Source organism: Pithys albifrons, chromosome 2, assembly GCF_047495875.1.
Source record: "Pithys albifrons albifrons isolate INPA30051 chromosome 2, PitAlb_v1, whole genome shotgun sequence".
Taxonomy (NCBI): domain Eukaryota; kingdom Metazoa; phylum Chordata; class Aves; order Passeriformes; family Thamnophilidae; genus Pithys; species Pithys albifrons.
This window is the reverse complement of record NC_092459.1, coordinates 94025682-94040272: the sequence shown is the minus strand read 5'-3', so window position 1 is coordinate 94040272 and position 14591 is coordinate 94025682. Positions and strand designations below refer to the sequence as shown.

At 38.8% G+C, this 14591-nt stretch overlaps 1 protein-coding gene across 3 annotated transcripts in view; it reads left to right on the top strand.

Annotated features, from left to right (window-relative positions):
- Positions 1 to 14591, top strand: part of KCNH1 (potassium voltage-gated channel subfamily H member 1) — a 198190-nt gene that overhangs the window by 36985 nt on the left and 146614 nt on the right. For all 3 annotated transcript variants that reach the window (XR_011699751.1, XM_071577874.1, XM_071577887.1), the window contains exons 5-6: positions 1560 to 1678; positions 9338 to 9730. Coding sequence is in view for 2 of the 3 variants with exons in the window: in XM_071577874.1 (XP_071433975.1) it covers positions 1560 to 1678; positions 9338 to 9730 (512 nt within the window). In the remaining variant the exon portion in view is untranslated. The remainder of the gene's footprint in view (positions 1 to 1559; positions 1679 to 9337; positions 9731 to 14591) is intronic.

The following is a 14591-nucleotide window of genomic DNA, read 5'->3' as shown; positions in this document are numbered from 1 at the left end:
CGGGGCCGCCCTTTGCAGAGCAGCCCCATTCGTCCCGGTTCAGCACCACGGCCAGCGCCGGGCCCGCCTCACCCCGGACCGTCCGCTCTGGCCACAGCCGTCCCTCATCGGCGCTGGAGAGGGGGCTATCGCTTGTGTCCTCTTGGAGCACAGCCCCCTCGGGCCTTGCCGGACTGGCCAGCTGCAAAGTCTTGCACCTGGATCGCGGCAATCCTAAGCACGGGTACAGGCTGAATTGAGAGCAGCCCTGCAGACAAGGCTTGGGGGGTGTTGGATGGGAAGCTTCACATGACCAGGGGATATGCACTCGAAGCTTATAAAGGCAACTGTATCCTGAGATGTGTCAAAACCAGCGTGGTCAGCAAGTTGAGAGAGATGATTCTCCTGGTCTACTCCAATCTTGTGTCACCCCACCTAGTGTACTGCATTCATCTCCAAGGCCCTCAGCATAAGAAGGATGTGGACCTGTTGAATGAGTCCAGAAGAGGGTCACAAAGGTGCCCAGAGAGATGGAGCACCTCTGCTGTGCAGACAGGCTGAGAGACTTGTGGTTGTTTAGCCCGGAGAGAAGAAGACTCCAGGGAGACATTATAGCATCAGAGGAGTGTCTACAACATTGCTGTGAAAGGAACTTTTTCCAGAACCAGATTTTCGTTATAAACTGAATCTTCAAAGTGCTGAGCATCCTTAGTTGGAGTTGGAGATGAGATTGCTCCACAGTTCCCAGGTGCTGCTAGCATTTTTCAAGATTGGGACTAAATGCACTGGTATTTTCCTTTCAGTGTATCAAAATTATCCAGATGTATACTCTACCTGACTTTCTCTTATGGCAAATTACTTCTCATAGTGGTTGTAGTTGTAGGTAGCTCTTGTGACTGTTGTTCAAGGTCTTCTATTTTGAGAGGTATGTGAAATCACTCTAAAAAAATATTGTGAATTAAAATTTGGCATATGACTTCTCTGCCAGAAGCTGCTAAATATTTTATTCGAGTTTGAGAAAATCTATTAGTATATTCCCCCTTTTGTTTAGAGAGGATAAAATTAATTATTTTGTTTTGCTTCTCTGCTCTGCTTTTTATTATCTTATGTATATTTCTCTGCTTATGTCAGACCTATGCTTGATGCATCTGAGGCCAGATTCACTTCTGTTACAGACAACTATAATTTTCATTGTGCGTGACTCTAGTCTTACATCTTGATTAGTCTGGAGTGCCTTCTGCAGTGCTCTCAGAACCAAATCTGGTCACTGGATTTAATAGAAGATTATTGTATAGTGGACATTCATCCTTGCAAAATATGCAGTTCATGTAACAGCACTCTTGTAGAGCCACTGAATACAAATTCACTGCGGTAATGGGTTTTATTACTGTACCACGCTGACACCTATTTTGTGACTTGCTTTTATCTGGTACTTGCTTAAATTATAGTCCCTTGTGGTCAGTATTAAAGCAGATTGTGCTGTTTGAACCTTTTTTCCCTCCCTTACTTATAAGAGTTTTTTTGTAGTGCACTTGCAACTTCTTTTGGTAATGTGTATAATCTTGCACACTTTCTTGCAGGGTGGGGGAAGTTTGCTCGCTTGACCCGTGCCCTCACCAGCAGCCGAGGTGTGCTACAGCAACTTGCTCCGAGTGTCCAGAAAGGAGAGAATGTTCATAAGCATTCCCGACTTGCCGAGGTAATATTTTATTTCCCTGAGAGTCTGTAAAGAAGTGTTTTTAACCTTTTTGGGTGTATTGTCTCTCTGTGAGCCAAGCACAGTGTGTTGTCCTTGCCCTGGGAATCCAAAGCCTGGTGGTAGGCATGGGAGCTCAGGTACATGTGCTGTGAAATGTGTCCCATGGCAGCAAAATGGAAGCAGGTGTCCAAAAGACTTCATGTAACCTAATTGCAGGGGTGTGTTCCATATCTTATCCACATCTTATTATGGCATTATTATTAATGTAATTCTTGCTTCACTTCCATTCTTCTGAGGATCTGAATGTTAGTAGTAGCTTGGACTATTTACTTATATAAAATTGTGGTGAGAAAAACTCAGGCTAGTACAGAAGAAAATTCTGGACAATCCTTGACATGGTCATTCTCTGAATTCATTTATGTCCAGTTACTTTTCAGTGAGATCCCAGCTCTGCTTTACAAACTGGTTAAAATGTCTATTTGGGTTGCTGGTTTTACAGACAGAACAACTTTAAGATGCCACAAGTAACACTGCAGACAGATTAGGAAAATGGAAGTTTGTGATTTAAGTAGTCTGTCAGAGTTTTGAGCTCCAGTCAGAGAAGGCTCCTTGAAGTACTTAGGGTTTGAAGGCTTTCACCACGAGGGGGAGAGACTGTCCTAAGTTTCGTTGTAGCTGTCTCCTGGGCCAGTAGCAGGGTCTCCCTGGTGTAAAAACAGCTTAGGGAAAGGCTTGATATATGGTGTTAATGACAGCATGGCCAATATAACTTGTCAGTCCCATTTGACTTATCGCTGTGAATGCCATGGCAGCAGCTGTGACTCTTGTCAAAAATTCTTCATCTTCCTGTGTTGCTGGAGGTATGAGACATCAATGGGTTCCATGGGGTCTCCATATAGTGTATTCTGTTATTTTTGCCTCCTGCCCAGACCTGTACTGTTATCACAAATAATGATGAAATTCCCATGGACAGGCGCCTACCTCTTCAATGTTTAATACAGAACTAAACTACTCAAGAAGGGAAAACTGATTCATGTTGGAACTACAGAAATAACATAGATCATACTAGTACAAGGGAGAAGCAGACATTCACATATACACCATACTGTAAGAATGCCATGTGATTAGCACATGTCCACCCTGAGGTTGCTTTATTGTCCTCCTCCTAATCCTATTCAAGGCTTAGCATCAAATAATCCTGTGTTCTCTCTAGGTGCCTGTGCTTGAATTTTACCTCATGCTAAAATGTAGTCAGTAGAATGTAAGGGAAAGGGTCTGAGGTTATTTTGTTTGTCTCAGTGAACCTCAGTCTGGACCTCAGTGACTACATGTTACTGAAATTTCTTGCAAGGCCATGTCCTCAACAAGTCTTTGCAAGTGTTCTAACTGGCACAGCCAACTGATTAATTACAAATAATAAAGGGCAAGTGTATAGTTTACATGTCCGAAATGAGTTTCTTTAATTGCTGACTGAATATTGCAGTCATTATTTTACAAAGAACATTAGCCCCAACTGTGGTGTTAGGTAGCTCATTGAATTTCTGCTTTAATTCCACTTAAGTCAATAGAACTACACCAGAGAAAAGCAGAGTGCAGATAATCATACAGACAAGGCCACTTTTCTTCCTTTGAAGATATATGGGATGCCAACCTTCTTATTCTGGAAAGATCTGATAATACTGAATATGTGATCCCTAACTGTTCCCTGTTGTATTTTCAAATATTTTCTTTTTTTTTCCTTCAGCCCTGCAGTAGCCTATTTGAAATTTTAAGTTCAAATTAAAATTCATTCTTTTTCTTTCCCTACTCACTGTGACATTTCCCATCATTCTTGTTTACATGTGAAGGCTCTTAATTTATTGAAGTACTATTTCTGTTGCTCTTAAGTTCTTTATCACTTATATTTTTGAATACTTGAGAAAGTCAGTTGTGTCCTAGAACCTGAGTGGAGGAAGGTGGTGGATAAATATGAAACAGGAGCCTGCCACAAAAGCTTACGATTTCTTTTATTTTTATGAAACAGTTTAAGAAAGGTGTTAGTGACAAACAATTTTGTTTTATCCTCAGGCCATGGATAATACAGGCCGTGCCTATGCAGCTTCAGTCTCTGATTTTTGCCAGTAGGCATAGACTTTTTAGCCTGACTTCTCTAATAGCAATCTTATGAAAACTACTTAAATAAATTATGCAATTCACACAGGGGTGTTAGGTAACTGAGGCTACATTTGGCAGCAAGAGTGTAAAGTAATTAATAAATTTCTGTGACTTAATCACTGAGAAGCTGATTGTAGGAATGGTTCTTCCTGGTCACTGCATAGTATGTATATCCTCTGCACCTATGGCCCTAGCTGATGTGTTCTGTACATTTTCCAGGCAGTTCTGGTAAACACGATTGTGTCATAATTTAAAAATTGCAATGGTCATAAGAAATAAAAGTAGAAAAATTATAATGGTGCTTAGCAGCACTACTTAGTAATGGAACTTCTGCATTTTTTTTTCCAAACCTTGTTTACCAGGAACTTAAAACTGCCATTAAAATCTACTTCAGGTTGAGGCTTTGCACCTAGCCCTTAGCTTGGGAGAAATTTGTGTGGATGCCTGTGAAAAGTAAAGTAAAGGAGAGTGAGAGAAAGCAAATATGTGCAGTTGAAAACACAGAAAGGAGAGATTAAGCAGGAAATGAGTGATTGTTTATGTGTGTTGGCCCCATGAAACCACCCAAACATCCCACAGCTTTGTGAAATTCATGATGAAATTTGGTGTTTCTGCTCTTGAAATAAAATTTTGCAGCTTTAGAGAGCTATTAAACATCATGCATCCTTGCCACAAATAACAGATGCAAATAATACAGCTGTATTATCTGATGAACCATAAGTAATTGAAATAATACTTTCATTAATAACTTTATGAAAAAAATACTATTTTACTATGATAAAACTGTATAGTGGTGAAAAAAGTCTTCCAAACTCAAAGCTGTTTCAGTTACTTAGAAAATTATAGTAATGAAATTGTCCAGTGCACATGGGTAGAAACTCAGTAACTTGGTTTATATAGTTGTGTACATTTTCTTCATGAATACTTTTATATTAATCTGTTGGGTTTTGGTGGGGGTTTTTTTGGTTTTGTTTTTTTTTCCTCTCCAGGAGAAGTACCTTTAGAAGCAGTTTGAATCTAGGTAGTTCCTGTGGGTGGGTAACCACACCTGACTCCTTCAGCAAACCTGTCTCAGGTTGGCACTGCTCTGCCTAGAGGCTGGAGTGCAGCAGGAACACCTTGGAGTAGGGCAGAAGTACTTCTCTTGGCATCTATCTGGGCTTGCTATATGGTGCAGAGAGAAAGGGGTTTAGAGCTCTTAATCTCCAGATGATTCAGGAGTGGTGTGTGTGTTTGGAAAAATGGTGAAGAAATAGACTATGTGTGGCCCTTGGTATGAAAAACAGAGAAAGAAGCATTTGTAACTTCCAATGCAGTGACTTGACAAAACCTAGATCTTTATCACTAAGCTCTGTGGACTTCTTTCCATGATTTTTGTGCAGTACTGAGCTCTTTTGTTGTGCTTTATGCTAAAGGCATATGCTTGTTCTCCGAGATAATTAAGCTTTGTTAATAGGTGTGTTTCTCTTCCTTCAATGAAATTAAGAATTTGGTGCTTTTGAAAGGTCTTGGCTGGCAGTCCCAGATGCTGCAAGATCTTTGCCAGCCTGAAAAGCAGCTTGCCTTTCCTGGGAGAGGTAGCATGAGCATGAAGTGTCCTTCCTTCTGAAGCTGTGAAATGATGGTTCATCTCTATAGCAATGCCAGAAAGTTGGAGTGGTTTATACAAGGTGCATGTAAGTGAGGTAGTGAGAGGGAGCCTGGGCTAGAACTTACCACCTTCACCCTACTCAAACAAAGGACTGGAGGCACCTCAGGCTTGCTGCAGGTGGCTTTCCCCACCTGGTGAGGGATTGATATCCCTATGTCATTCCTCAATGCCCACCTCCTGCCCTGTCCCTGCCCCTCCATTCAAGATTCATGCCCACAGTGCTGGTGCACAGTTTTCTGTTGGAGACAGTTAAAGCCATGGCCCCATGTCACTTTAAATAGCCATTGGTAGAGACTCCAAGGTGGTAACAGAAGTTCAAAAGACAACTAATAAGGTTTCTAGCCAACCAGATAGTTTAGAGTACCTTTACTTTCTAAATAGAAAAGGAAGGAGGCATCAATCCTTTTATTTTCCTGTGCTCTGAGCCTTTGAATCTCGAATAAGCTGGGAGAGAGTGCTTCGTATTTGCTGATGACATTTTAAAACACTGAAGCATCAAAGTTTTTTATTTTCTTAGCAAATTGAAATTAGAAGTCTGCGTTTTTTCTGCTTTCAGTTCAGTCTTACATCCCTGCAGTTCCACTGGCTTGACTTTATTTCTTTTTTTATTTCCAGCAAAATAATGGACACCATAATTTCGGCCCTGTTTTATTGGTAAAAAAGATTGTTCTTGCCTTTTTTCCTATTATTTGGGTATATAAGAATATATTAGTACATTTTCCAGTACCTATAGTTTGATTGATGCAAAATCTCCACAAGCTCGTAGAGTACAAAGAGACCAGCAGTAGCCAAAATAGAGTGCATGATACAATTCTTAGTGTAGAACTTATGAACCTATATATGAGAACCAATCTGACAAGAACTAAATATTTTTTTTTCAGTGTTTCATGGTTGAGGCTTCTGTGCTAATTAGAATGATTACCAAAATATTTAACTTATTCTTTTATAGCAGAGGCTAAAAAAATAAGCTGTAATAGGCCTGTGATTGCAAAATAAGCAATTTTTACAGGGTGGTACTGTCTCCCCAGAGTAGTAACATCTCAATATTTGAACTGAAGTCCAGTTAACTGACTTATAAATGTTACCATGTGATAGAGATGCTTAGTTTTGCTGCTCAGTTATTCCAGTGACTGAGTTTTGCAGAGGACTCTCCTTGCTCAGTGCAGCATATTTCAGGCTTAGAATCTTATGTTAGAGCCACTACTCCTGCAGACCCTCATAAAAGCCAGTAGTAGCTCTTTTCTCTCCCATTGATTGAGGTACAGCTGCAATGTGCAAAAGGGAGGGCAGAAGATATTTGCAATATTGATCTTGGGCTAGAGCTTTTGTTGACAAAAGGCATCCTAACATTTGTCACCAGGTTTGCAAACAAGCCTGGAAGGGAATTGCACTCTGAGTACACATACTAACTCAATACATCACCTCTGCCTCTTCCAATCACTACCAGTGACTTCTGGGGACTGCATGGGCTGGCCAGTGCCTCCTGCAGAGAAGAGAGACTACTTCTGTCTTGTGTGTCTTCTAGCTTTTCTCACCACAAGACAGCTTTTTAAATTTGCCTGATTTTTTTTTTTTTTTTGGTAGTGTGGATAACCTACGTGAATCAGGGCCTGGAGTCACAGACTACTTAATACGGCAGGGAGCATGTCTGACTCCTAGTTTGTACTGCAGGGGAAATGTTCCTTTTTCCTCTTTGCTGTCATTCTAGAAACCCAGTAAAAGAAAAATATCGTCATCTTATTTTTTAAAATTTTTGTTTAAACTGTTGATGCCTCTGTGCTAACATGCAGGTCTCTGAGCAGGTCATGCTAATTCTCCTCAGCACAACATACTGGGCTCAAAGTCAGCAGGCTTGCAATTCCCATTGTCATTTACACATGTGCAAGGGACTGTGATCTGACAGTGTCTGACCCCTGTTGTGTATAAAAGTAAGTGATTATGTGAGGTTCAAAGCAGCAGGGAATTTGATCAGAGACTGTTTTGTCCAAGTAGGACTCTTGTAGTTGATTGTTTTCTTTTGTTCCCTTCAGCTTAAACTGTTGGAAAAAAGCCCACCAGTTCACAAAAAACCCCAAACACAACAACAACAAAAAACTCACTCAGAAAAGCCTGCAGATAAAAATCCATGTCTAAGTAATTGACATTAAAAAGCTAAGGAGCATGAAAGAAAGACATCCTTCTATTATAGCTATGCTGTCTGATCTTTTCCCTGAGAAATGTGGCCATTTAATTTCCTTCTCTGCTCCCTATTGCTCTGAACTATATGTAAATAAATGTGAAAAAGGAACCATGCTCTTAAATTCTTATAGGTTCTCTGAGTTTGGCATCAGCAAACACATTTCACTCTAGCAAACCTCCGTCTTCCTTTTAGTTTTCCTTCATAGCTCATCTAGGGTAAATTTAATTTTAAAATGTACTTTGTCTTTATTTGGACACAGGTTCTTCATGTTGATTTCACTCTCATGTATATCCATAGATATAAACAAACTTATTTTTGTTCATAGACATGTGAAAGAAACTTGATTTCCCAAGAATTAAATATGTAATAATACTGTTTTCACACTAGTGTGCAGAACTGGAGAGACAGTAGACACTGATCAGGATTGCACTTACGCAAAACAGCACTCAGTGTCACTTTGTGCTCAGCTTGAGGCCCAGGGTTTAAAACATGTGCTGGCAGAGTAGCTTTTGCAGTAGTGCTTTTTTGAATTGAGACCTGACTGCATTGTAACTGGACTGTACACCTGAACAGGTCACCACAAATACTGTGTTCAGTTTTGGGCCCCCCACTATAAGGAGGACACCGAGGTGCTGGAGCATGTCCAAAGAAGGGCAGCAAAGGTGGTGAAGGCTCTAGAGAACAAGTTTGGTGAGGACTAGCTGAGGGAGCTGGCGTTGGTTGGTCTGGAGAAAAAGAGGCTCCGGAGGGACCATATTGCTCTCTACAACTACCTGGAAGAAGGTTGTCATGAGGGGGAGGTTAGACTCTTCTCCTGGATAACAAGTGACTGGACCAGAGGAAATGGCCTCAAATTATGCCAGAGGAGGTTGAGATTAGATTATTAGGTAAAAGTCTTTCACTGAAAGGGTTGTCAAGCTTTGGAGCAGGTTTCCCAGGGAAACAGTGGAATTGCCATGCTTGGAATTGTCAAAAGGCATGTGAATGTCGCACCTGGGGACATGGTTTATTGGAGAACATGGTGGTAGTAGGTTAATGTTTGGACTCAACCATCTTAGAGGTCTTTTCCAACCTTAGGGATTCTAACCTTCTATAATTCTACACCATCAAATAGTTAGGACACTGAATGTCTCTCAGGGAAAAGTTGAAGTTCAAAATGAGTTTATTGAGGCTAGTGATAGTTATCCATTGACTTTAGATTAATGCAATCCAGAGAAGAGGATGATAGATTGTAGTATAAACCTGTTTCAAACAGTATGGTCTTAAATAGCCAGTGTTGAAAAACAATGTGGTCCAGTGGTCCTGGTGCTGGACTGGAGTTCAGTGGAGTTCAGAAGTTGCAATATTATTTCTGGTTTTGCCATTCACAGCTACCTCTCTGCCCATTCTTGCCCATCATTTATGTCTCGTGTGCTGGGATTGCTGAAGGAGATGTCTTGGACACACCACATATTAGACTTAGTGTCGAAAGATAATTAATGGTATTAAGCAAAAAACTGTTCTTAGTTTGATGCTGATCTGTTTAACAGAATACTTTACTTGCTTACCATTTGGTGGTGATAAAAGGAGTTAATAGACATGTATTTTTATCAACTGTTGTACTGAGCTTGAGAATCTAACACCATGAAAATATTAAGTATGTTCTCCTTTTCTCCTGAAATCTCTGTTACTACAGGTATTGCAGCTGGGCTCTGAAATCCTTCCACAGTACAAACAAGAGGCACCAAAGACTCCACCACATATAATTTTACATTATTGTGTTTTCAAGACTACCTGGGACTGGATCATCTTGATTTTAACCTTCTACACTGCTATTTTGGTTCCTTACAATGTCTCCTTTAAAACCAAACAGAACAACGTGGCATGGCTAGTAGTCGACAGCATTGTGGATGTCATATTTTTGGTTGACATTGTGCTTAATTTCCATACCACCTTTGTGGGACCAGCAGGAGAGGTGATCTCTGACCCCAAGCTGATTCGCATGAATTACTTGAAGACCTGGTTTGTGATCGATCTGCTCTCGTGCTTGCCATATGATGTCATCAATGCATTTGAGAATGTCGATGAGGTCAGTATACTAGTTCCACTTCCACCCTTTAATTATTACCTAATGGTTGAGGGGAGGTGGGGGAGATAAAAAAGAAATGTATGCTTTTAAATATATTGAATTATTGTACACATGTCTCTAGTAGCCACCCACGGTGTGCATAGAATTTTGCCTATAAATTTTAGACAGACAGGTCATTCTTTAGCTGCACTGGGAAAAGCTGTAGCTTTTGGTGTTAGAAATCTGTGTTTACTTTCCTTCATTCTGCATCCTCAGGGTTCAGGAGGACAGACAGAAGCAGACAGCACAACCTCTGTACAGCACTGAGGAAAACTGCTCTGTCTGACTTAATATGAATAGCTTGAACTGGTGTGTCAGGACAGATTCTCGGGCAGGCTTCTCTTGCTTTCACTGTTGACTGAACAGGGTATGTCTCCTAATGATAATTCTTCACATGAACAATTGGGAAGTAAAATACACTTTTCTCGGTTGCTTCTAGTCCACTACAGCAGGTGGCAAAGAGACCGGCAGTGAGTCACTGAATCTTAGGCCACCAGAAAGTACAGTGTGGATAGCTCATGATCCACACAGCATGGTTTGGCAGCAGTTGTTTTAGAGGAAGGTAAAGCAACTGAAGGCACTTGTTTGGTAATATCCTAGATGAGTGGGATTGGAAGGGATCTCTGGAGATCACCTCCTCCAGCCCTCCTGCTAAAGCAGATCCACCCAGAGCAGGTTGCAATGACTTGCATCGAGGTGGGTTTGAATAATTCCGGAGAAGAAGAGGGATATGCATACATATCTCATCAGGGCTTACTATTTAATTTTTAGCCCATAAAATTTAAATTTTATGAATTTCTTTAAAATATGACCATGTTACAAAGAACAGCATAGCTATCAAAAGAAAACTAAACCAAGTGAAATATATGGGCAAAACCAAAATGACATTACTTTTTAAAAAACATATTATGGAGGTTTTTGCAAAATTTAAAGTATTTAAAGTGGTTTTCTCAATGACTCAAGGCAAACTATTGAGTGTAGTGGAAAAAACATGATGCTATTTGATATTCAATTCTCTAGAGAAGTTTTCATTTTCTATAAATCTACAGGCAGAAATAACACAAATGAGATCAAGCAAAAAAGCCTTGTGAGACCTGTCCTTAAATATTTGTTTGTCATAAAAAGGTCCCAGTCTGCAGAACATTCTGCAAGGCTTTCACATATTACTTTGCTGTGGCACTGATAAACTGATGGAAGCAGTGGCCATATGCCAGTTTCTGACATTTAGACTGAAAGAGTAAAAATAATGAAATAATAATGATGATGATGATGATGATGATGATGATGATGATAATAATAATAATAATAATAATAATAGAAATTAAGCAAGAGACAAAAAAAAGGAATGAAGCTTTTCTTAGTAACACCCGGGTGATGATATTGCTGGAGGAACACTTTGCAACTTTAGACTGGTGATGTGACCTACAGAATATCCCTGAGGGTTGGACTCGATGGTCTTGGAGGTCTTTTCCAACCCAATCGATTCTATGATTCTAAAATGTCTATACCAGTGGCTATGACAGCCCTCGAGCTGAGCACAGGTGCACATGGTAGCAATTCTGCAGAGAAATTCTTGAGTTTGAATTTCTCCAGGTTCTCCATCTCAGTGTTGCCTTCTAACAACGAGAAGCTGATTGGTACTTCAGTTTTCCTATGGCTCTTCAACAGTCTCTTAATCAGTATAACAATGTTAGAGTTATTCTATTATAGTACCCAAGAAAAAAAACCCAACACTTTTCTTGATGCTGTCTTTTCAAGACTGCTCATCTCTGTTTCCCTTAGTGGGTTCTGACATTTAGCTGGTATAAATCATTGTAGAGTCATTAGAGCAAAGTTTCCACTGGTATAAATTGCTATAGATCTATTAAGGGCTCATAGGCTGGTTTATAGAACCTGAAGGGATTTGCCAGCAATGTTGACAGAATAACACAGTGCATATCAGGTGGAGGTTTAGGACAGTATAGGCTGATCACTGTTTCAAGAACTGCCTGTAGAGAGAAAGATAACCTTTTATTAAAGAAGAAAAAAAAATAAAAGCAGCATTCAAGGAATCTTGAAAGTAAAATATCTTTGCCTGATATCTTCTTCTCTTCTGTGTAGAGCATTCCCTTGTGGGTCAACTCCCTTCCTTTCTGACTGGTTCAAATTTCGCCTGTCTTTTGCCCTGGATTACACACCCTATTACTTCACAATTGGATTAAGTCAGGTGTGAGGCTGCACTCCTCAACTTACAAGTAAACAAACTGAATTGTTATATGTGTGTCACCTTAATTTTGCTAATAGGAATTCCATTGGAGCCATTGCACTGGAGTTAGTAGGTGGCTGTGGATGCTACAGGGATGTTTTTCCAAGACCTAATGTGAATACTCTTGAAAAAACTGTCAGGGAGTAAATGATAACCAGCGTCAACAGTGGTGATAAAATGAGAAGGATATGAATTGCTATTTTCCTGTTTTGATGGTTTGCATGTATGATTTTAAACAGGAGGAAATAGAATCCTGCCTTTGTTGCAGTCCTATAGTGAAGGGGGATTGGGGCAGGTGAAAGCTTCCTTGTTTTTCTGTCTGCTGTCATTCTCTGTTAAAAAAACTGTCACTGAAGACACTGAGGATGTCATGGAGGAACTAGCTTGACAAGTCAATTATTTTAAGAATGCTGTAATTATTGTGAGGGAGACTAATTGATTTGCAAGGGGCACGGGACCTGGAGCACTGAAGAAGTAAAAAACTGTATAATGGGGTATTGAGGCTATTTTTTTTGGCTCTGGGCAATTTTTGGACTGTCCCATCACTTAGCTCTTGATAGATTAATGATTAAACCATTTTTGTAATTTTAAAAATTATCCACTAACATAAGAATAATTATAATAGATGAAACTAGAGTTGATCAATGTTTTTGACAAGCAAATACTCAATTGAAAAAATTCTGTTATTGGAATTTTTTTTCTATTTTGAAGTAACTTTTTGTTTTGAAATTTGCTTCATTATTCCAATATAAGATATAATAGAAAATATTTTCTTGAAAGAAAATTGAGTGTGACTTCTGTGGTTTTCAGACAATTTCAAAAGTCTTTGGGTTTGTTGCAGTTTGGAACATTAGTATATTTTCAATTTACATTTTTCAGTATAATTAAAATTCCAGTTCCCCCTCTGCACATGGTTGAGAATATTTTTGTTCACAAAAATCATTTGAATTCATTAACTATTAATCAATATCACTATTAATAACTACAGTTAATTGAAGAGGCACTTAAGTATGAATAGCCATATTCTATAGATGGAAGAGGAAAGAAAAAACATCAAAGTCTTTGTTCATGGCTCTATAATTAAATATGAGACTGTATGAAGTTTCTGATCTCAAGTGCTGTGCTCAAAGAGGCAGTACAACATCTCATATTCAGACAGGAACAGAATTCAACAAATAAAAAACCTGAATAGCTGTAGAGAAATTTCTGTTGTCACCCAAATAAAAGAAAAGTTATAAATGTTTCTCCTGGCTTTTATATATGGGAAGCTAATTATGCAGTTAAATACTAATTACTTTTTTGACCTGCCATAGAATTTCAAGAGAAGAAAATATACCACTGATTGATGAATCAATTTAATGCTAGGCTTGAACTTTCTATTGTTAAGACAATACATCATGCTATAATTTAGTCTGAGTAAGAAAAGAAAATATTGGTCTAAAATTTACAGAGCCTTTAAAACATGTGGCATAAGACTCTTTTGAATTTGAATGATCACAATAGCATTTGTCAGTAATCCTTTACAGTAATTAATATTATTCCCCACTTAAGGAAATACCACCTACTTTGGGGGATAATGTTATCTTTTTGTGTTCAGACGTCAATCAGTAAATTTAACAAAACCAGGCTTAAAGAAAATTCCACAATTTTTGCCAAGAACAGTGCAATTTAAGGCTTTGAATTCCAAAGCATGTTTTTGCCATGTCAGCTTGAGCATTTTTATACTGTGGTTTTCGGCCATAATACCATAAGATACAATTTATATTGGAAAAAATTTGACTTATTACATGTGATGCCATTGTTGTGAAATCTCATGGTAGAAGTGGAATCCAGTCATGTCACCACCATATAAATCTCTGAAATAGGGAGTTTAGAGTAGTAATTGCTATGTCTATTTGAAGGGAACACTATGATCAATTGTGAGCTGATGCCAAATTGAGAATCGTATATCACTCTATTAGTTGAGGTAGAAGAGGAATAAATGCACAGCAAAAGATCATCAGGAAAGATGTATTCAATTTGAATGATCTAGTGTTCTCTTAAGTGAATGAATAAGAGAAGATAACATACAGGCAAAGAAGATATACAGCTTTGAAAGGACAACATTTATGATGATATAAAAAGTTCCAGAAAAAAACACAATGCAGAAGTAATAGAAGTAAATTAAGCTATTTAGTGCTAAGTGACCGTAGTGTAGCTAGAAAGTAAACAGTGACTTGAGAGAGGAAAAAATGAATGTGTTGCTGGTCAAATTTTTGGCAACTCTCTGAGGCAGTGCTTTTGCAATAGATTAATTTAAACCTTATTAGTGGAATAATCTCTCATGCTAATACAAATTAGCTATCTAGGAATTACTGAAATAGCTACACTGGAAAGCATGCAACTTCCCTAGACTTTTTTTACCATTGCATGCAATAAGTAACAAGGGAATAAATTCTCATATTTACAGTTTTATGAAATAAACAGGGACCTATAAAGAAAGATTTCAAGTTAGATGAATTTTGCAAACTGGAAAATACAATTTTTGAAAGTATTTTTAAACTGTAAACAGCTGAGCAATATGAAATCTGTTTGCAA